This window comes from Lepidochelys kempii, chromosome 1 (assembly GCF_965140265.1).
Source record: "Lepidochelys kempii isolate rLepKem1 chromosome 1, rLepKem1.hap2, whole genome shotgun sequence".
Lineage (NCBI taxonomy): Eukaryota > Metazoa > Chordata > Testudines > Cheloniidae > Lepidochelys > Lepidochelys kempii.
Window position 1 is genome coordinate 267,415,871 of NC_133256.1, and position 23,349 is coordinate 267,439,219.

The 23,349-nt window shown below is 45.3% G+C and overlaps 1 protein-coding gene across 2 annotated transcripts in view; it reads right to left on the minus strand.

The window, feature by feature from the left end:
• Positions 1-23,349, minus strand: part of ELK3 (ETS transcription factor ELK3) — a 60,562-nt gene that overhangs the window by 14,774 nt on the left and 22,439 nt on the right. Inside the window, exon 2 of one of the 2 annotated variants that reach the window (XM_073327481.1) lies at positions 18,726-18,934. In XM_073327481.1, the coding sequence (XP_073183582.1) occupies positions 18,726-18,932 (207 nt within the window). In that variant the 5' untranslated portion in view covers positions 18,933-18,934. Of the gene's footprint in view, positions 1-13,543; positions 13,749-18,725; positions 18,935-23,349 lie in introns of those variants that run through there. The other variant, XM_073327482.1, reaches the window with a different exon arrangement.

A 23,349-nucleotide genomic window follows, 5' to 3' on the forward strand; every position in this document is an offset into this window, starting at 1 on the left:
AGGGGTGTGAGTTCTGTTTAAGGGTCTTTGATACCATTTGATCCTTCCCCTTGCCTTTTAGACTCAACTGGGAGTCTTGTTATACGCTACAGAGCTGATTGCTGATAACTAGGTTTAAGTATTAGACCTACTTTGGGACAGTGTCTCTATTACCAGAGACTGCCCAATGTGTACCAGCAGTGAGGTTCCCCCGCTAACAGCTGAAATCACTGAGAGCTGTGTTAAGTCAAGGGGGCCCTGAAGATATCTTGGTGATGGCCAGCCGGGCAGCTGACGGACAGGCATAGCCAGCAGAGAGGCTGGTGGAGAGGGCCAGAGCAGAGTCCTGCAGAGGCATGGCTATCGGCCATTGGGGTGACGAGCAGGTGCCCAAGCAGTGGAGCGTGTAAGGTGCCTCCGTACCCTCCCCCCTTCACACAGAGTGGGAGGTGAACTCTGCAGATGAACCTCTAAACTCTGGGGTTGCACTGGCCAAGGACAGCAACTGTGAGTGGGGTACAGAGAAGGGATGGGCACATTAAAGGAGCTTTTGGGTTGCTGGACTTAAGACCCTGAGGAGAAAAGGACACTGCCCAACTTACTTGGTGGTGGGTCTATTACTCATGGTTTGTGTTTATGAACCTTAATTGCGGTGTTTTCCCAAATTAATGCTAAATTACTTCCCTCCTTTTATTAAAAGTTTTTGCTACACTCAGATTCTGTGCTTGCGACAGGGGAAGTATTGCCTCTTAGAGGTGCCCGGGGGTGGTGTGTAATTATCCCGGGTCAACAGGTCGGGGGCTCCAGCCGGTTTTGTGTTGTATTGTTGAAAAGGAACCCCTAGATACTGAACCCAGCCCTTGTTGCTGCTAGCTCCACCTGGCAGAAGGGTTACACAAAAACCCATGTTCAAATTAGAGGTAGCTCACTAAACCTCTATGCCTGCATACAGGTGCTAGTACGCAGGCTTAGCCTCTACAGTCTTGTGCTACCACTTGACAATGATCACATGCCCTTCAGCAGTCATGAGCTAAATCTGTGACAAATGCAAATGTTTGCACAGTCTTTGATGTCACAAATAAGGAATTACCACCTCAGCTCAGGGGTGAGTACAGGGAAATCTTTTACTCAGACACAAAAAATAAAAGAAACAGAAAAAAATCCCAGCTATGTAAATTGTTGTTAGTACAACTGTTTGCTTTTCTTCATATTTGCCCTAATGAAAGAATTTACTGGCCCAATCACTTTAATGTCTCTGGGGGGTTGACTTTAATGGGATTTGGATCGAGCCCTAGATCCCAGAGCACTGATGTGCTTTATATCAGAGGGGTAGCCGTATTAGTCTGTGCATCTGAAGAAGTGGGTTTTTTACCCATGAAAGCTTATGCCTAAATAAATCGGTTAGTCTTTAAGGTGCCACCAAACTCCTTGTTGGTTTTGATGTGCTTTTGCCCCTCTTATACAACATTTTAGACCTACCGGGTCCTTGTATGAGCTCATATGCAATTACATTATGGTACCAGATAACTTGAGCCCATGAAAACGAAGAGAGCAGTGTGGGGGGGAGGCAAATAAACCTAACCAGCTTCAAAACTAAGTGTGGTACATTTCTGGAGGGGATGAGGAGACTGCCTACAATGGCATGTAGCCAAGCTGCGACTGCTAGTAGCAAATATCTCCAGCGGCTGGTGATGGGACACTAGATGGGAAGGACTCTAAGTTACTACAGAGAATTTTTTCCCAGGTGTCTGGCTGGTGGGCCTTGCCCACATGCTCAGGGTCTAACTGATCACTATATTTGGGGATCAGGATGGCATTTTCCCCCAGGTTAGCTTGGCACAGACACTGGGGGTTTTTCACCTTTTTCTAACACAGGAGTGGGTGGGTGCAGGGGCATCCTTAGGCATACACAGCTGCGTAGGGCACCGTGAAATTTGGGGCACCAAATTGCCCCAAGTTTCATGGTGCCTTAGGCAGCTGCGTGCTGCATACAGGGCAGCACCAGCCCCAGCGACCAGCTCTATCCCTTGGCCAGCCCTGCTGTGGGTTGCGCCCACTGCAAGGGGCAGGGCTGTCCCTAGGGGGGTGTGGGGCCCCAGACAACTCCTTCTGTCCCACCTCTTACCCTTCCCCCCCTGTTCTGCCCCTGGCCCGCCCCATTCCACCTCTTCCCCCAGTGACCCGCACTCACTGGCAGCAGTGGGAAGCGGAACAACCTGGCCCCAGCCCGCTCCACTCCACCAGCTCCCAGCTGCGTCGCTCCGCTTCCCGCCGCAGTTGAGTGCGGGGAGGTTGGGGAAATGATCGCCCCCCTGCACTCACCGGCAGTGGGAAACAGAGTGATACGGCCCCAGCCCGCTCCACTTCCGTTGCCCCAGCCTGAGCCATGTTGCTTGGATTGGGGAAAGGACGCCCCCTGCTCTCACCAGTGGTGGGAAGTGGAGCACCGCGGCTAGGAGCTGGCGGAGTAGAGCTGGCTGGGGCCGGGCTGCTCCGCTTCCCGCCACTGCCGGTGAGTGTAGGGGGGAATCCCTTCCCCCAAGAAACACGGCTGGGGCTGGGGAAGTGGAGTGGGCTGCTCCTGGCCCCCTGCTAATCCTCTGGGCCACTCTGGGCCTGTGGGGCCCAAAAAAGTGCCCCCCCACAGCTCCTGCCTCCCAGACCCTGCGGGGGGAGGCCTGGAGCCCCACACAGGCCCCCAACCCCCCAAGGGGGGCCTGCATAAGGCACCCAAATGGCTAGGGACAACCCTGGGTGGATGAGGTTCTGTGGCCTGCAATGTGCAGGTAGTTAGACTAGATGATCATGATGGTTCCTTCTAGCCTTAAAGTTGATGAGTCTATGAGACCTCCATATCAAGGAAGAAGAGGGGGCTGAGGCAGTTTTTCAGACATTTCAGAAGTGAGTTTTTCTTTTCTTGAGGTCCATGGGTCTGTGACGAAGGATTCTCCCCTTTAAAAACCTTTCTGAGGAATACCCCTCTCTCTGGTGCACAGCTGTTTCTTATAAGGTAAAACTCTGCTCTGTGGTAAGTAAGGTTGAATATGAACTTACATTATTCCTGTAAACTTAATTTCTTTTTCAGTCAACCATAAATAGCTATTCGAAGACTTGGCAAACAAAGTCTAAGATCACTGTTCTCTTTCATTAACTATTTGTTTTATTGGTTTAAAAAAGAAATTCAGCCTTAATTCCTATGTATGTATCTAGATTCTTACATGGCTTCTATCACTGTCTGCTCTGACAGCCACACATACGTTAGTGGATTTATCCTCACCAAATCCCTGTGAAGTAGGGAACTGTCGTTATCCCTGCTTTACAAATGGGGAGAAACACACAGAGCAAAAGTGACTTGGCCAAGTTCACAGAAGGAATCTCCAGAGCTGGAAATTAAATCCAAATCTCCTAGTGTACTCCTTTAACTGCAAGCCCATGCTTCCTCCCATCTGAGTTGTATGTGTATTTGTCTACATAGATGGAAAATGATTACACAACGACTATTTTTATAGTTCAGAAGATATTTAGAATCTAAATGCATGTGTGTGTTGATTCTCCTGGCTTCATTTTAGGACTTGGTTTATGGTTTTGTCTGCTCTGGTGTAGTTGAAACATTGTTCTCTGTTTTACTTTACCCTGACTCAGTTTTACACCTCATACTAAATTTTTGAATTACTTAAAAAAATATAAAACTCAAGACTATTCCTAGAATAGAACTACTGGTTTTTTCCCCAACATTTTAATTTAAAAACATCTACTTTTGGCTCCTGAGGGTTTGCTGGATCTAGTATTGGCAATGGTGGTTGTGCTTGGAAATTGACTCCTAGCAGTAAAAGATTAAATAAAGTTAAGAGAGGCATTTTACAGTGGAGCAAGCTTGAAACAGGGAAACACTTCTCTAAAAAGCCACTGAATTGGCTGGTGATTTTATGCTTCTTTTGCTATTATTCAAGATAGAATTGTTTTCATACAGGGCCCTCTCAGTACAGCTTTCTCATCTGCATGACCCTGCAGTGAATTCCTAATAATTAATGATGGGCAGAGCTTAAAAGGTTGAGTTCACGTACTCCTCAAACATTTTGGATGCTGCTCTGAAATGCTGACCCTAAAAACCCACCATCATAATGTCAGGGAAAATAAGAATGCAAATTAATTAGCCATTTCTGAAACACCATTGTCATAGCTGTAGCCAGAAATGCGCAGATTAACCTTAGCTTTCCTTCACCTTCAGGTTCCCTTGTTTGTTTGTCACTGGCTGCATCCCTTCCAGAAATATGAAAGGTATATCAAACCAGACTCTGAAAGATGGGCAGCAAGGAGAGTATCAGCCTTGGCTACAAGTGCTCGCCAAATGGTTTTCTTTCAATATCAGATAGCTAAGAATGTCTTTGTGCTAATGTCTGCTTCTGCTGAGTTAGGTAACTGTTCACCATAACAGAAGAGCAGTCGTGCACTTGCCCCGCCTTCTGTTTAAATTTCTGATAAATTACCTCAGAGAGAACTCTTGCTTTTATTCACATCTGCTGAACTATCCAGCGGGGTGGGTTAGCGCTCCAGAGGGTGAAGTATGGATAGGAGTAACTGTTGTGTTAGTGCAGTTGGAGCAGCAGAAAACTGGTCCAATGACAGCTTCAGTGCCTCCATCTCCTCAATTTCTGAACTGTCTATTGGCCTTATCAGGAGACAGCAATCTCTCTAGTGTTCAGAGCATGGTCTGGGAGCTCAGACACCAGAGTCCTAGTGGCAGGTCTGCAACTGGCTTATTGAGTGGCTTTCATCACATCACTCGGCCTCTTGGTGCTCCTCTTCCCTCAGCTGCAAATTAGGGATTATATAACACCCAGTTTTGCAAAGTGCGTTGAGATTTTTGGATGACTAGAGCTAAGAGGATCTGTGTCTGTCCATGCCTTTGTGCTAGAATTCCAACCATGTTAGGGAACTCTATTAAAAACATGGCTGCACCTTCACTATGTTATAACATGGCTTAAGTTTTCCTGTGCATACCAGACCAAATCATATAACAACCAAGGGAAGGGAACCTCGTTAGCATATTTCTTTTAATGTGGTCACAATTTGATTTGGTTTAGTCTATGCAGGCAAAACTAAACCATGTTATGATATGGTTAGGACACAACCATGTTGTGGGTTCCCTAATGTATCTGGGATTCTACTGTAGAAAGGCCTAGAGTAATTGATGGGAGCTGTCTGGCTACCCTGATAGCTGCTATTCTCTGGAGTTTTTCCCCTATAGATAGCAGGGTTTTTTCCCCGGGAGCAAATGTACAAACAATTTTGATGTGAATATTGGTTTGGTTGACATTTGGATTTTTCCCTCATTTTGTTTGTTTTCATTCTAACAGATGGACGAGTAAAGAGAATTGTTCAGAAGTAACCATTTAAGGTTTCAAATTACAGAAGTGTTCCAGCACCATTCTTTGATCAGAATGAAGACCACTGCTATTGTAAATTATGATTCACTGCGTACTGCCTTCTGCGCCAGAATAGTTTTAGGGTGTGCCTATGCTAGGTGTGCAGCTAAATGCTGGTAAATAAAAAAAGCACTGTGTGTGAATATGTTTGTCACATTGTATTTCATTACTTTTTTTTTAAATTGTTTAATTCTGTAGCAGATCAAATTCGTTCTTATTGTATGTTTGGAATGAGCTGACGAAGTGGAAGATTTTTACTTAACTGGATTTAGACAAGACTTGGAAGCAAATGTGCGTAACACTGACCTCACTCAACTTTTCACTGTCAAGAAATGTTGCATGAATAATTTTAAGACAATGATTGCAGTCATGAAGTGAGTGAGACTGGAATCTGGAGTATTTGTTATATTTCTGCTAATACCTCCAGCTAACGAGCCACCCTGTGCGGCAATCCAAACATTCAGCAGCTATTCAATTTGATGATGAAGATACTTAACTGAAAAAAGAAAAGGAGTACTTGTGGCACCTTAGAGACTAACCAATTTATTTGAGCATGAGCTTTCGTGAGCTACAGCTCACTTCATCAGATGCTCATGCTCAAATAAATTGGTTAGTCTCTAAGGTGCCACAAGTACTCCTTTTCTTTTTGCGAATACAGACTAACACGGCTGTTACTCTGATACTTAACTGAGTTTCCACAAAATGAGCTGCTTGCTGCATGGGCATTTTTTGTCCAGTATGATTCTAGCACTGTCCCGACTTAGCATTAGCAGCAGAAGTTCCCGTACCAGCACCAGAAACAGTAGTAGTAACAAGGTACCTCCCCACGACATTCTTTGCACAACACTAACCTTCCTCTCTGTGCCCTCCCCTCCAAACTACGGACTATCTGAGGAAGATACATAACTGTGCAGTTGATTGTCCTAAAATCAATGGTAAAATGTATTACGTTACACAAGGCCTGTCTGTACACATGTAGTAGTGATCATTAGTTGTTTTAAATATGAGGTAAAGCAATGCTGGGAAAGAATTTTCTGCTTTGGAAAGATATCCTGGTTCCAGTTATTTACTTTTCCACGTAGTGTTATCACGGGACCTAGGACCCCTCTGCCTGCACACAGAACAAAAACACAGCCCCTGCCCCAAAGAGCTCACCATCCTAGTATAAAGCAATCGATTGCAGATGGCTATCGGCACATTAGGTATGCGTATCAGTATCTATATGTATATTTATTCCTGCCTAAGCAGGGTGGGGGAGGGACTAGATGATCTCTTGAGCTGCCTCCTCCCATATATTTCTGTGATTCTATCATCCTGCTTCCTTCCTCCTCCCCTTCTCTTGCTGTCTCTGAAAGACCCACTCCAGTTTTTTTTTTTTTTTTTTTTTAAATCACAGCCATCCACAGCCTCTTCCTATCTCGCTCCCTCCAGCTCCTTGCTCTCGCAGAGACCTGGATCCCTTCATCTGACACTGCCTCTACAGCTGCCCTCTGAGGGAGGCCTCTCCTCTCTTACTCCCACCCTGGATCAGACCATGGGGAGGGTGTTGGGCTTCTCCTCTCCCATTCCTGCCACTTTCTATCCCTCCCACCTTTCCCTTCCCAGTCTCTCTCTTCTTCTGAACAGCACTGCACCTGACTCTTCTTTCCTTTCCCCCTCCATGCTGCTATGAGCTACTGTCCACCGAACTCCTCCTATCAGCCTTCTTCTCTGATCTCAACTCCTGGATCTCTCTCCCTGCCTCTCTTCACAATCTCCCACACTCATTACTGGTGACGTCAAATCCCATCTGAACCCTTGCTGCATGTTTTCTTCCTCATCACCTCTTCATTCCACCTGCAGCCCAAGTTCAACACTCCCACGCACCACCAGAGCCGTTTGCTTGACTTGTTCTTCACCCAGCACCATTCTTTTTCTGAGCTCTCTCCTGCTGAGTTCCCCCTCTTTGACCATCATCTGGCCTCTTTCTGCATACCCCATGAGCCCCTGCTCTCGCACCTTGTGACTTGCCCTTTCCGTGACTTGCAGTCCATCAACGTCTATGACATCCTGTCTGCTCTCAGCTCAGACCTCTCTTCCATTGATATGGTTGTTGATTCTCTCCATACTTCCCTCTCCTAGACTCTTTCTTTTGCTCTCCCATAGCGAGATATGCCCTGCCAACCTCCAGCCCTGGCTCCCCACCCCAAACATCCGCTTCCTCCACTTGTGCTCTCAGGCTGCCGTGCAACTCTGGTGGAAATCCTGTGACCTGGCTCACTTCCTCCACGACAAATTTGTCCTCTCCTCCTTCAGTTCTAGCATCTTCCTAGCTGACCAATTCTAATTCTACAACTTAATTGACTCCCACATCCACAGTCAGTCCCTTTTTCTCACTCCTCAAACCCTCCCCTTCTGCCTCCGCTGCTTTCTTTGCACAGGTTCTTGCTCATTTCTTCCAAGCGAAAGTCCAAGTGACCTTTCCCTCCTACAACTCTCTTCCTCCCCTGTCACAGATGCAGAAGTTTCTCACCTGCTTTCCTCCCCTAACTCTTCCACTCGCCCCAATGGCTCCATCCCATCTCCTGAGCTCCCTTGTGCCCCCTCTCATCCCCTACTTTACTCTTCTTCCTAATCTCTCGCTCTCCTCTGGCTCTTTCCCCTCACAATACAAGCTTGCTTTAGTCTCTCCAATTTTTTAAAAATGCCATTCTTGAGCCCATTGGCCTTTCCAACTACTGCCTCTCTCCTGTATCCCTCTAAGCTCACTGAACACAATCCCTGTCAGGCATTTCCCTCCTTCAATTCAATCCTCTTTGGGGCAGGACTGTCTTTTTGTTCTGTTTGCACAGCCTCTAACAGAATAGGGCCCTGGTCCATGAAGGGAGCTCCTAGGCGATATGGTAATACAAATCATCATCATTTTTTGTTCAATATCTTCATAAATGATCTGGAGGATGGTGTGGATTGCACTCTCAGCAAATTTGCGGATGATACTAAACTGGGAGGAGTGGTAGATAAGCTGGAGGGGAGGGATAGGATACAGAAGGACCTAGACAAATTGGAGGATTGGGCCAAAAGAAATCTGATGAGGTTCAATAAGGATAAGTGCAGGGTCCTGCACTTAGGACGGAAGAACCCAATGCACAGCTACAGACTAGGGACCGAATGGCTAGGCAGCAGTTCTGCGGAAAAGGACCTAGGGGTGACTGTGGACGAGAAGCTGGATATGAGTCAGCAGTGTGCCCTTGTTGCCAAGAAGGCCAATGGCATTTTGGGATGTATAAGTAGGGGCATAGCGAGCAGATCGAGGGACGTGATCGTTCCCCTCTATTCAGCATTGGTGAGACCTCATCTGGAGTACTGTGTCCAGTTTTGGGCCCCACACTTCAAGAAGGATGTGGATAAATTGGAGAGAGTCCAGCGAAGGGCAACAAAAATGATTAGGGGACTGGAACACATGAGTTATGAGGAGAGGCTGAGGGAGCTGGGATTGTTTAGCCTGCAGAAGAGAAGAATGAGGGGGGATTTGATAGCTGCTTTCAACTACCTGAAAGGGGGTTTCAAAGAGGATGGCTCTAGACTGTTCTCAATGGTAGCAGATGACAGAACGAGGAGTAATGGTCTCAAGTTGCAGTGGGGGAGGTTTAGATTGGATATTAGGAAAAACTTTTTCACTAAGAGGGTGGTGAAACACTGGAATGCGTTACCTAGGGAGGTGGTAGAATCTCCTTCCTTAGAGGTATTTAAGGTCAGGCTTGACAAAGCCCTGGCTGGGATGATTTAACTGGGAATTGGTCCTGCTTCGAGCAGGGGGTTGGACTAGATGACCTTCTGGGGTCCCTTCCAACCCTGATATTCTAGGATTCTATGATCATCCTAGACCCATTCCAATTCTGCTTCCACCCCTTGCACTCCAATGAAATCAAACTTTCTCATGACTTCTTCCTAGCCAAAACTCCATCCTCATCCTTCTTGACCTGTCAGCTGCCTTCAATACAATCAACCATTCTCCTTCTCTTGAAATCCTTGTCCTCCCTTGGCTTCAATAAAACTCTGTCCTCTCCTGGTTCTCCTCCTACTTCTCCTACCTCACTCCTTCATAGTATCCTTCAAAGGATCCTCCTCATCCACACCTCTTCAGTTTTCTGTAGGGATTTGTCAAGGACCTGCTCCTAACACAGCACCCTTTGCGGGTGTTGCTGGGGCTGTGCACTCTCTCAGGTCCAGTTACTGCAGTGGGGTGCTCCTAGCACTCTGGTGGTGATGGGTTCTCAGGCCGCAGGCTGAGCCCTTCTGGATACTTCTCCCCATTTCGGAGTTCTGGGGAACACACAAACAGCTCAGTAGCCGCAAAAGAAAATAAAGGAAAAGAAACAAACAGGCTGTCCCAGCCAGGACACTGGCCTCTCTTCCTTCAGTGGGGCCCCAAGTGGGCCACAGTCCAACTCAAAGTCCACTGGTTTTCCAGCAAAAATGACAGGAGATACCCTCCCCTCTTCAGCCACATTCCTTTTAGTCCAGGGTGTGGGCTCTGCTTGCTACCAGGCCTCTTCCTAAGAGTTAGGAAGCTCAGCAATCAGCTCCTCACCCACAGTTGCTCTTACTGAGCTGACTGAGTGTCATGCTTTTAAACCCCTCCTCCATTCCTGGCATGACTTGCAGGTGCAACAGGTTGGGGCTACTCCAGCCCAGAGCAGCTCCTTAACCCCTTCTAGACTGGTACAGGGATTATATACTCCCATGTTGAGTCCCCTTATCTTCTCCATCTCCATTTTATCTGTGGCTAATCTCGCCTGCAAACAGAAATTCAGCTACTATATCTATTCCGACTCACAGATCTACCTCTCTTCTCCAGACCTGTCTCCTTCTGTCCAAGCTAAAATCTGAGTCTGTCTCTCTGACATCTCCTCATGGATGTCTAGTTGTTAGGTCAAGCTCAACATGGCTAAAACAGAGCTCTTAATATTCTCCCCCAACCCTCCCTGCTACATTCTTTCTCAATCACTGTGGACAAAACCACCATCCTGTCTGTGACTCAGGCCCATAACCACGGTGTCATCTTCAACTCCGACCGCTCTCTAGGTCGGGGTCTCAAACTCAAATGACCGCGAGGGCCACATGAGGACTAGTCCATTGGCCCGAGGGCTGCATCACTGACCGCCCCCCCGGCTGCCATGGCCCCGCCCCCACTTCACTCCTTCCATGAGGCCCTGCCCCTGCCCCTTTCCTACCCCTTCCCTGAAATCCCTACCCCAACTCTGCCCCCTCCCTGCCCCCGAGGCATGCAGGGTGCAGCAGGGGGCTCAGGTCAGGGTGCAGGAGGGGTGTGGGGTACAGCAGGGGGCTCAGGGCAGGGGGTCGGGGTGCAGGAGGAGTGCGGGGTGCAGCAGGGGTTTCGGCTGCAGGAGGGGTTTGGGGGGCGGGCTCTCGCCTGGCGCGCACCAGGGGCAGGGCAGTGAACTGGAAGACTTTGAAAGACTTTGGTATCCCAAAAGGGGGAACACTGAGTGACCTAGCTGGAGGGCTAAGTCACAAAGGAGATGCTGTGGGTCCTGGAACGAGAGAGGAGCTGTAGAACAGAGAGAGTCGGAGCAACAGCGTGCAAACTGCAAAAGGGGGCGTCGGTCTCAAGAGCTAATCCCCAGAATGACCAGGAGGAGGCGCCAGCGCGGCGGTGAGTGGTGCACCCTGTGACACCTTGCCTTGGCCTCGGAAACAGCCTACCCATTTAGGCTGAATTTTCAAAAAACAAAAACAAAAAAAAACAATTCAGCCTGAGGCAGACGAGTGACATGAAAATTTTCAGCTCAAATGGTTAAAATACGACAAAGTTATAAGTAGCTGTAAACAGGGTCTTATAATGGGTAGTGTGGGGCAACTTTAATAAAAAGCAGCACTATCATCCCTGCCTATGATGTATATTATTTTTAAAATGCCAAAGGGAAAACTATTTAAATGTGCCAATACATGGAGGTTTTCACATGTGTAAAACCAGGAACATCCTGTCAGATCTGCATGAAGGGTGAGTACATGATGCCCTTCTTTAGCAGTTCTTTTTCTGGTGTTTTGTTTGGATGATATGAGACAGACTTTAATTTGAAACTCCAAATTTTAAAAAGAAAATCCAGTGAACCTGCTCCCACAAGTTCTAAAGAGGAACCAGGAAATCGATAGATTATCAACGCATATTTAGCAACTATAACTGTGAAATCAAATGACAAACAATACAATCCACAACACACTTCTCCTGCACTGTTCTGTATGTGGATTTTATACAATTCCAGCTGCAGTCCTTAACAGCACATCATGGTTACTCTCATAGACTATCAGAGTTGGAAGGGACCTCAGGAGATCATCTAGTCCAACCCCCTGCTCAAAGCAGGCACAATCCCTAATTTTTTTTGCCCCAGATCCCTAAATGGCCCCCTCAAGGATTGAACTCACAACCCTGGGTTTAGCAGGCCAATGCTCAAACCACTGAGCTATCATGGCTGATGAAATTGCTGGTTTTTTTGTATTTTTTCCCTCAAATACTGGACTTAATTCACATTTAATCTTAGATGAATCATTTGATGAATTTTAAGACACCAGTGTTACCCGCCCCTCCCCCAAGTAAAATGGCTGAGCCAATAAAACTCCCTTCATCCGGTGAGTGGTCTTCACTTCCCTGTGACGACCAATTTTAAAAATACACCATGCACCACTAGCTTAGCTAATGCTGCTCACACTAGCGGTGTAGGGGTGGAAGCTGCCCAAAGACAGAAAAATCCATCGTTACGTGCTAGCCTCCTGCCTAAATGGCTGGTGGCCTTTGTCACAAGTTGTGGAGCACTTATGTTCTCACCCCACCCTAGTTTGCAAGACCAGCAGGGTTGAGAGTGGGCAGATACTGAAAAGCCCCTCCAGATAAAGGGATGCTGGTCTCAAGCCCTGCAGATTATGCCCAGCAGCTCCCACTCTGAACCCTCCTGCAGCCACTTCGCAGCCATGGCAACACAGCAGATCCAGTGCTCAAGCTAGCATTGGGTACCAGTACAGAGCAGAGTCACAGAGCACACAGCAGTCGTTAATGCACTAACAAAAGGCACTAACTTCCGCCAATTTATCCAACAAATCAGCCACAGTCTGGGGGAGAAGTGCAAACTGCTTAGTGTGGCTCCTCCCCAGCTCTGGCCCTGCCCACTAGGTTGCCAATTTTGGTTGGACTGGATGTACTGCTGGAGGTTTCATCACATGACTTAATCTTTAATTCTTGGAGACTCCAGGACAATCCTGGAAGGTTGGCAACAGTACTGCCCATCGTGTTTTGCAGAACTCAGCAAAGCATCCCATGTAGCCACGTTTTCCCTCCACATGGCCCCACAGGGGCTCTTACCATATATTTTCCCCTTCTGTGCTATGCAGCATGGGAGAAGGAAACATGGGCCAGAGTAAGTATGGGGAGAAAAGGTGTTTGGTACTTGCCCCTCCTCTGGTTCGTTAACATTTAATCCATTCCTGATTGACCTTTCATTTTCCCCTGAAAAACTGAAATTGCATATCCAGAATTACTAGTTCTTCAAACTCTGCAGCAGGCTACCCTGCCTCTTCTGCTTCCTGCCAGCAGTCTACCTTTCCCCACTGCTTTTGAATGAGCATAACAAAACACAGTACATATCACCTGCTAACCTCTGGCTAGCCCACACAGAGAAGTCTCTCTGTTGCTACCAGCTAACAGAGTTACTCCTTTAATTCAAATAGCAGTAGCCCATGGTTTTGGTCCAGGGTTCAAACCCTGCTGATGACATTATATCAGCATCCTGAAAGAGGCACATAGGAGGTACACACAGTCCTCCTGGAAGTGCTGAGTTAAAGCATTTGGAAAGAGAAAATACATAGCAGACAGCAAGCAACAAAGGGAGGATGGACTGACTGAAAAGATGACAAGCTGCAAATGCCATGAAGAAAGACACACAAGAGGGGAAGGGATGCAAGTGAAGGGGCACTGTCACATAAAGAGGCATTATATTTCACTTGGAGAAAAAAGGATTTGGAGAGAGAGCATTAGCAAGGAGAAATGATTTGTCTCTTATTTTCAAACAGCATAAATTCAGCCACTTACTGTATTAAACCATTGGCTTTATTCAGCAGAAGACAGACACAAATGGTTCACTCACCAGCAGGTACTCTGTGTGCATTGATCCTAGTCAAGTTTATAAACCAAGAGGTTGGAGTCCGATAATGATGTGAATTTCCCACGCTGAGCAGGAGCCTTTTAGTACTTAGTGAGAGAGAACTCACCATGCTGAGTGGTTAGAAAATCATATCCTTCTACAATAGAATATCCTTCTGTTCATCCTTTTGTGCTTTCCAAGCCGCCTTCAAAAGGTCTTAAGAAGAGAAAACTTAAATGGGCCTGACTTCATCTCACTGAAATCCTAACATCTTTTTATCGTAGTAGTTATGGCTTTAAAATCCTACAGTGAAGATGTTTCATAGCCTGTTAGATGGATAACTCCTTCAAATCATAGAATCCTAGAATATCAGGGTTGGAAGGGACCTCAGGAGGTCATCTAGTCCAACCCCCTCCTCAAAGCAGGACCTTGGCCTGCTAATCCCAGGGTTGTGAGTTCTAATCCTTGAGGGGGCCATTTAGGGATCTGGGGCAAAAATTGGGGATTGGTCCTGCTTTGAGCAGGGGGTTGGACTAGATGACCTCCTGAGGTCCCTTCCAACCCTGATATTCTATGATTCAATCCCCAACTAAATCATCCCAGCCAGGGCTTTGTCAAGCCTGACCTTAAAACTTCTGAGGAAGGAGATTCCACCACCTCCCTAGGTAACGCATTCCAGAGTTTCACCACCCTCCTAGTGAAAAAGTTTTTCCTAATATCCAATCTAAACCTCCCCACTGCAACTTGAGACCATTACTCCTTGTTCTGTCATCTGCTACCACTGAGAACAGTCTAGATCCATCTTCTTTGGAACCCCCTTTCAGGTAGTTGAAAGCAGCTATCAAATCCCCCCTCATTCTTCTCTTCCGCAGACTAAACAATCCCAGTTCCCTCAGCCTCTCCTCATAACTCATGTGTTCCAGCCCCCTAATCATTTTTGTTGCCCTCCACTGGACGTTTTCCAATTTTTCCACATCCTTCTTGTAGTGTGGGGCCCAAAACTGGACACAGTACTCCAGATGAGGCCTCACCAATGTCGAATAGAGGGGAACGATCACGTCCCTCAATCTGCTGGCAATGCCCCTACTTATACATCCCAAAATGCCATTGGCCTTCTTGGCAACAACGGCACACTGTTGACTCATATCCAACTTCTCGTCCACTGTAACCCCTAGGTCCTTTTCTGCAGAACTGCTGCCTAGCCATTCGGTCCCTACTCTGTAGCGGTGCATGGCATTCTTCCGTCTCAAGTGTAGGACTCTGCACTTGTCCTTGTTGGACCTCATCAGATTTCTTTTGGCCCAATCCTCTGATTTGTCTAGGTCCCTCTGTATCCTATCCCTACCCTCCAGCGTATCTACCACTCCTCCCAGTTTAGTGTTGTCTGCAAACTTTCTGAGGGTGCAGTCCACGTCATCCTCCAGATCATTAATGAAGATATTGAACAAAACCGGCCTGAGGACCAACCCTTGGGGCACTCCACTTGATACTGGCTGCCAACTAGACATGGAGCCATTGATCACTACCCGTTGAGCCCGACAATCTAGCCAGCTTTCTATCCACCTTATAGCCCATTCATCCAGCCCATACTTTCTTAACTTGCTGGCAAGAATACTGTGGGAGACCGTGTCAAAAGCTTTGCTAAAGTCAAGGAACAACACGTCCACTGCTTTCCCCTCATCCACAGAGCCAGTTATCTCATCATAGAAGGCAATTAGTAAGGCATGACTTGCCCTTGGTGAATCCATGCTGACTGTTCCTGATCACTTTCCTCTCCTCTAAGTGCTTCAGAATTGATTCCTTGAGGACCTACTCCGTGATTTTTCCAGGGACTGAGGTGAGGCTGACTGTCCTGTAGTTCCCAGGATCCTCCTTCTTCCCTTTTTTAAAGATGGGCACTACATTAGCCTTTTTCCAGTCTTCTGGGACCTCTCCCGATTGCCATGAGTTTTCAAAGTTCTTGTTTAGGCAACAACAAAAATATCAATCTACCAAATCCTGTTCAATACATAGAAAAGAATTTGATTTCATGTGCAGTGACTGGATTTTTGGATGTTATGTTAACTCTGCTTGCACAGCACCTAACACAAGGGGGACTCCCTAGGGGTTAGTGTAACACAAATAATAAAGGACAACTATAATTTGAGCTCAATTCGGCAATAAATTAGTCTAATTTATCCTGCCATGTGTAGCATGCAAACCTACCATAATCATGCTAAATTTTAGTGTTAGTCACTGCAGGGTATAATCTCATCTCATTTAGCTCCTGGAAAATCAAGATGAGAACAGACCAATAAGCATAACTATACTTTTTAAAAAAAAACAAATTAGCATTAACCCTGTTTTTGCAAAGATTGTACAAAACAGTAAGAATAATAAATATGAGCCCACTGTAAAAATCAATAATTTAGTCATATAAAGAACAATGATCCTGAAATAATACAATTAATAGTAATCCAAGAGTAGCTGGAAAAACAGTGGTCTAACATCCAGATAGGGGAATTGTACTAGATATTTTAATGCCTCCAGTGTTGTGCTGCGCAATAAGTCCTCCTGTAATTTATCTTTCTAGTATCTCGTCACATATGAGAGTTCCCCTCAAGCATTCATCCCTGTGCTATACTCAGTTTATCAAATACAAATTCGGTGTTACCCTCTGTATTCTTTATCTCCACATACTTTAGTCTACTGCTGCCACATCTTACTTAACCCAAGATAGTGGATGACTAGACTGGACACCAACCGAAAGGCCAATAAAGTACTTTCTGTGGCACCATTTACCCCTAATGTTGACCTTATGACCTTCCCAATATACTCAAGTGGCCTGGTTTTCAGAGGTACTGAACATCTTTAGCTCCCATTGATCTTACCTGAGTCGGTGAGTGCTCAGAACTCCTTAAAAAGAGGCTAAAACTGTGCCTGTCTGATCTTAAAAGCTCTAAATAACTCCAAGTAACAATAACCAAGATGTTTCTATTTAGGATTTCATTTTGACAGAGTGGTTGAAAAACATCCGTAGATGAAGCTACCCAGCAGATATTTTGGCACATTATCAGCAGTGAGAACACCGGGCCAAATCTATGCCTACATTCTCTGTGTGAAGCTGACCTCTGGGGATGTTGACATACACTACAGAATAGCATAAATACATACCAGCTGTCAACCGGAACGTATTATACTCAATAAGGTCACTGAATTTCCAGCACAGATACAAAGCGCAAAATCTAAGTCGTATGTAAGTGGATGCCACATCCATAGAAATCTTTGGATCAAATCCAGTAGGAAGGTAAATGATGTAAGTTGGTAAGTAAGCACATATGAGCAAGTGCATGGAGTAAACGTCATAAGTGCATAATTTCATATGTGATGGGGGACTAGCAGGAAAAGCATGATTGGTAAAGCTGGGAAAGCTGTAGTCATACTAGAATGAAAGGTTCTGGGATTCTGCAAATGGATGCAAAGCTCTTCTGTTCACAGGCTCCACCCCGGGCCCTGCCACCGTTCCGCCCCCGCCCTCACTCTGCCCCCTCCCCTCCCCAGCCCCTCCTGCCCGCCACTGAACAACTGATCCACCGCAGGCTGGAGATGCTGGGAGGGAGAGGGAAGAGCTCATCGGCAGGGCCACCAGTGCGTGCAGAGCATCCACTATTTTTTTCCCGTGGGTGCTCAAGCCCCAGAGCACCAAGGGAGTTGGCGCCTACACTTCTATTAACCCACCCTCTTATCAAAAGTTAGAGCCTTGCATAAAGCTTCAATGTAAATTCTGCTGACTCATCTTACATAGTTAATTCTACCAGAATATAGAAGAGGAGGATGTGACTCTCTGTTCAGAGCGAACGAGAGGCAGAGATAGAGAGAATGTGCAAGAAACCCTAGGAACAGCTAGACTTTGAGCAGGAAGCTTGGACTGAGGTTTATGCTCTGTCATTGTGATGTGGGAGATCACTAAAGATAACATTGGGAATGGGAGTAAGTTTCACAGTCTGCAGCTTGTGCAGGCTTTACCTGGAATGGGGTGAGAACACCACCTGCTCATACATGTTTTATCTTACAAAGCTCTGTCTTTTTGTTCTGTGCTTGTATAGTGCATAGCACAATGGGCTATGACTGGGGCTCGCAGGTGTTACATAATACTAATAACAACAACAACAACAACGCACCTTGCTGTTAGTTGCTTTTCTTGTTGTAAATTACACTTGTTCTGCACATCCATAAAAATGTCAGATTGGTGCATGCTGCAGTACTTTACCACTTACGTCTGTTTTATAACCAAATTACACCCAACATGTAATCTAGCTTATTACTTAAATCAACACAGAGTTTCACAAGATGCTTTTACATGAAATGTAAATACTACTTAAGAAAAAGTGGGCATTCATTAGTGGACAATTACAATGAAACTCCTGTGCAGTACAATAGCATAGCCACAGGCATTCTAAAAGTGTTTCAAGAGATTAATGTTCATTGCATTGCAAACCAAAAGAATTAGGGCCCAATCTATTAAGTGAATTGAAAGACACCCTCCCCTCATTGATTTCAATGGTCATTATATCATGCCCTTTATGACTTGCCATTTACTGCACACTGTCACTGGCAGTTCTTAAACTCAAAACATTTTGTAGAAATGATAGGGTGAGACTATTAAATTATTGCCCAAAAACCTCATGTGTGTCTCAACCATGTGTGTCCCTCAGTTGGCTTTGAAAATCTTAACCTCAATGTTTAAAGTGAGAGAGAGAGAGAGAGAGAGAGAGTGTGTGTGTGTGTGTGTTCACCATTTTTAAAGTTAGCCTGGCAGTGAAGCCACTATTATAACTGTTATAATTACAGCATTGCTACGCTCCATCACTGATCTTCATTGGAGAAAGTCCTAAATATGCTGTGATCACCAGTCTCTCTTTATAATAAACAGCCATTTCATTGTTGTCAACAGTTACAGAGGGTGTTGGCCAAAATTTCTCCTCCTCCCTCACTCTAGTATTGTGCAGTGGTTTACTGAGTGCCGATTAGTTGTCACTCCACCCAGAGGTGGCTGCCTTCAATGGTGCTCTATTTATAAATTTTGTTTTGGGATCTTTAAGAATGAAAGCATCTACATAAAGGTAAAATATTATTTGCATCTCTCAATTAGTCCATTCGGTTTTGCTTCTGTTTTCTTAATCTGCTTCAGAATAACCATGTTTACCTTGTCATAATAGTATCGGAGTGCTCTGCTCAGCTTGTCATAATTCATATTAGTTTTGTTTTTTCTGAGTCCCCACAGCTTGGCCACCTCTTCTGCTTTGAGTAGCTTGAATTCCCCATCGTTGGATGTCCAACAGATCAGGTGCTCATGTTTCTGATCCAGCAGCAATTGCAATAGGAACTGCCACAGTGTGATTGCACTCTCCATACCTACAATGGACAAAAGACAACACTGTGTGAAAGGCATTCAGTAGCACAGATTTAAGCTCTAGGTTCATCTCAGCCCTAATCTTCATGTAGGATTCATTCTACACAGCTAAAAAACAGTTTGGCAAAGGAAGGTGAAAGGCACTAAAAAATAATTCTAAGCACAAAAATACAGAAGACCGGCACTCCCACGTCACAAATCTAGTTGTAGCATTCTTTTTCCCCCCGTTAATTTTTGCTAAAACATACACACCGGAGTGAAGGGAAAGTAAAACACTGTACATGTGGTTCATATAAACCCCGTGTCATTTCCAGGCCCTTAGCACTTCCCATTTCAATTCCTGCATCAACCACCTCTCTCTGGCTTTCTTGTTCCAACATTGCTCCTTTACAATCCATACAAAACATGGCCTCTAAAAATAGTCTTCTTGCCCATCAATCTGACTGGTCACTTGCCTTTTTGAACTCCTCTACTGTCTCCCCCATATCCACTGCATCATGTTTAAATTTAGCCTCATTTACAATGCCCTCTGTAACTCTGCCTCTGCCTACATAATCTCACTGCATCTTTGTCACCTTTCCCCCACTAATGACGCCAGTCTTGATACTTCATCAGCCTGCTTTTCCATCTCTATGCTGGTTCCTGCTCTCAGAATTCACTCCCAGGGTACTACCCTCTCTTCAGGAAAACCTCCTGATATTGCAAGGACCACAAGAAGGGAGACAGGAATTAAATTCATTTTTCTATTCATTTAACTAAACATACATGCTGCTGTGAGGTGACCTGCCTTACCATAGTGACTGCATAATCGTATTGCTGTAATCCCTCTCCTTCCTCACCAATCCTCTTTCTCTGCTGCTTTGTCACCTCCTTTGTTGCATCATGTCTGCACTTGGACTGTCAGCTCTTTGGAGCAGGGACCATTTTATCTGCAATGTAAGGAGCCTAGCACACTTGGGAAGTGTAAAATAATTCCCCCAAAGTGATTCACCTTAAACATTCCATCAGTTATGTAAGAAGTATCTTGCCCTTCAGTATCTCAGGTGGAGCTGGCAGCTAGGAGAAAAATTTCAGAAGGGCCCTAAGTCAGCTGGAAGAGTACATCCCATTTTAAAAAGTGATTTAGGAAAATAATCCAAATTAACTAAAAATGTGAATTTGAAGTGGATTAATTAAACCACATCAAACTTCTGTCTGAACACCCTCATTCATAGAATCATAGGACTGGAAGGGACTTCGAGAGGTCATCTAGTCCAGGCCCCGGCACTCACGGTAGGACTAAGTATTATCTAGACCAGTGGTTCTCAACCAGGGTATCCGTCAAGCATGGCTGGCATTAGACTCACAGCCTGTGGCCGCAAGCCCCAACACCTGGGGCTGAAGACAAAGCCTGAGCAATGTAGCTTTACGGTTTCCCCTGTGGCGTAGGGCCCCAGGAAATTGCCCTGCTTCCTGCCCCTTAATGCTCGCCCTGGCTTTTACATGGAGAAAAACAGTTGTTGTGGCACAGGTGGGCTGTGGAGTTTTTATAGCATGTTGTGGGAGGGATGGGTGCGGGCTCAGAAAGAAAAAGCTTGAAAACCCCTGATTTAGACCATTCCTGACAGGTGTTTGTCTAACCTGCTCTTAAAAATCTCCAATGATGGAGATTCCACAACCTCCCTAGGTAATTTATTCCAGTGCTTAACCACCCTGACAGTTAGGAAGTTTTTCCTAATGTCCAACCTAAACCTCCCTTGCTGTAATTTAAGCCCATTGCTTTTTGTCCTATCCTCAGAGGTTAAGAACAATTCTTCTCCCTCCTCCTCGTAACAACCTTGTATGTACTTGAAAACGGTTATCATGTCCCCTCTCAGTCTTCTCTTTTCCAGACTAAACAAACTCAATTTTTTCAATCTTCCCTCATAGGTCATGTGTTCTAGACCTTTAATCATTTTTGTTGCTCTTCTTGACTTTCTCCAAGTTGTCCACATTTTTCCTGAAATGTGGCGCCCAGAACTGGACACAATACTCCACCTGAGGCCTAACCAGCACGGAGTAGATTGGAAAAATTACATCTCGTGTCTTGCTTACAACACTCCTGCTAATACATCCCAGAATTAAAGTGGCCTTAATTCAGTTTACTTTAACTCACTCTGAAAGTGATTCAAGGCCACTTTAATTCTGAATAAAAGCATCATGCAGGGATTAAATACAGTTTAACTAATCCACTTCAAATTCACACCTTCAATTACTGCATATTAATTTTTGTGGGTGTCACAGTGTAGACAGCCACTTCCTTTTATAAAACCCTCTCTTCTATTGCTTATATAGTAACAGAAGAACTAGGACATTTCAGAGAGCCAATATTCTGATTTGCCATATGTGTGCACACACAAATCACGATTCAGGATTGTTAACATTGAAGGTCAGGCTATTTTTACAATCAAAATTTTATTTTCAATTGACCTTTAAACTAGAAAATAAATAAGCAGGGTTTTTCTCATTTTCAGTAATTCTGAAATGTCTCAGCATGTAAATATTACCTCTAACCATTGGTATAAGTATCAGGCCTAGTCATTCAGGCTTTTGTGACTGTTGCTCTAGGTATCCAAATAAATAATTAGTTGCTATCCCTAAATCAGGGGGGGAAAGGAGTGGAAAAGCCACTAATGCCATATTATTTTCTTTTTAGCACTTGCTTAATTGCTTGTTTAATTCTGACCTTGTTTCACATATCTGATACAGATATAAGAATTCCAGTATTATCAAGTTTCAGAGTAGCAGCCGTGTTAGTCTGTATTCGCAAAAAGAAAAGGAGTACTTGTGGCACCTTAGAGACTAACCAATTTATTTGAGCATAAGCTTTCATGAGCTACAGCTCACTTCATCGGATGCATATCAAGTTTACTGGATTTTTAGGAGTATCCATTGTCTACATCTAAGTCCAGCAAACGAAATTATCTCCAAAACAAAATTAGTAGGGTCTAAATCACTAAGGTTCTAATATTATTCTACGGTGCAGCCAGTGTGTTTATCGGGCTTACAGCTGTACAGTTCTGTTTGGTGTGACTGCCACAAGGTGGCACAAGGCTTCTAGCTATTCAACCATGTGAGACTGTATGTACCTGTATAAGCAGTTCACTGAACTTTAGGTTTTCCTCTTCACTCATATACATCAGGGTGCTAATTAATGTTTGTTGCTTTTCACTCACTAGAAAAACAATCCACTACGTCCTATGATAAACAAAATGAAACTGCATGTAGAATATTTAATGACAAAAATAAATAATTTATTCTTCACCAAAGTTAATTTACTGAGTCAGCTAAAGATACTGGAGAATTTAGTGAATATTTTTAGGGGGGAGGCAAAATAAAATTGGGAATTTGCTTTGGTCTAAATCATTTCAAAGCACACACACCAAAAGGGGTTTTCCAAATTTGTCCTTTTTCTTATGACTGCAAAGGCCTCATTTATCCATTACATTTGGAAATTCAATTTGAACACAAAAGGCAGGAATACATAGCCGACGACTCCCAGATGTGCAATGTAACAATAATAAAGTCTACGACAGAGGGCAGAGGTCCATGTTGTCATGGGGAGCCATCCCAGTCTTTTCAACAAACCAGTTGTTAAGTTAAATATAAAACATATATTTAGAATTAAAGGCACAGCATCTATTCGGTTACATATATTTTTATGCAAATTTTATGTATTTTTATACAAATCCTTTTTTACCCAGTGCAGGGTAAGAAAAAGGGTATAAACACATATAAAAATACAGATATTTAAAGTTACATCACGTGCCTTTAAAACAGATATAGTCTACTGGCAGAGGTGAAAGTAAGCCAGTCCGGTCTGGACCGGTCTGGCGTACTGGCAAGAGCCAATACGCTGTGCTGGACTGGACCGGCTTCCCCCGGCTAGCGCTTTAAAGGGCCTGGGGCTCCCCGCAGAGGCTGGAACCCCTGGCCCTTTAAAGAGCCACCAGAGCCCTACTGCCAGAGCCCCAGGGGTAGTGGCAGCAGGGCTCCGGCGGTGCTTTAAAGGCCAGGGGCTCCGGCTGCTGCGGGGAGCCCCAGGCCCTTTAAAGCACTCCCAGCTGCTGGAGCCCAGGGTTGCAGCAGCAGGGCTCCGGCGGTGATTTAAAGGGCCCGGAGCTCCACTGTAGTAGCGGCAGCCGGAGCCCTTTAAATCGCCTCTGAGTCCTGGGGCTCCCAGCTGCTTCTGCAGCTGGTAGCTCTGGGGGCGATTTAAAGGGCTCGGCCCCACCTCTTCCAGTTGAGGCCACGCCCCCTCTCAGGACTCCAGAGTACTGGTAAGTCCTTTAAATTACTTTCACCCCTGTCTATTGGATAAATAAGTATTTAGCCCTCCATGGTGGATTTATCCAAGACATTCTGCTTAATCATATAGCTCTATTCATCTGACTCTCAC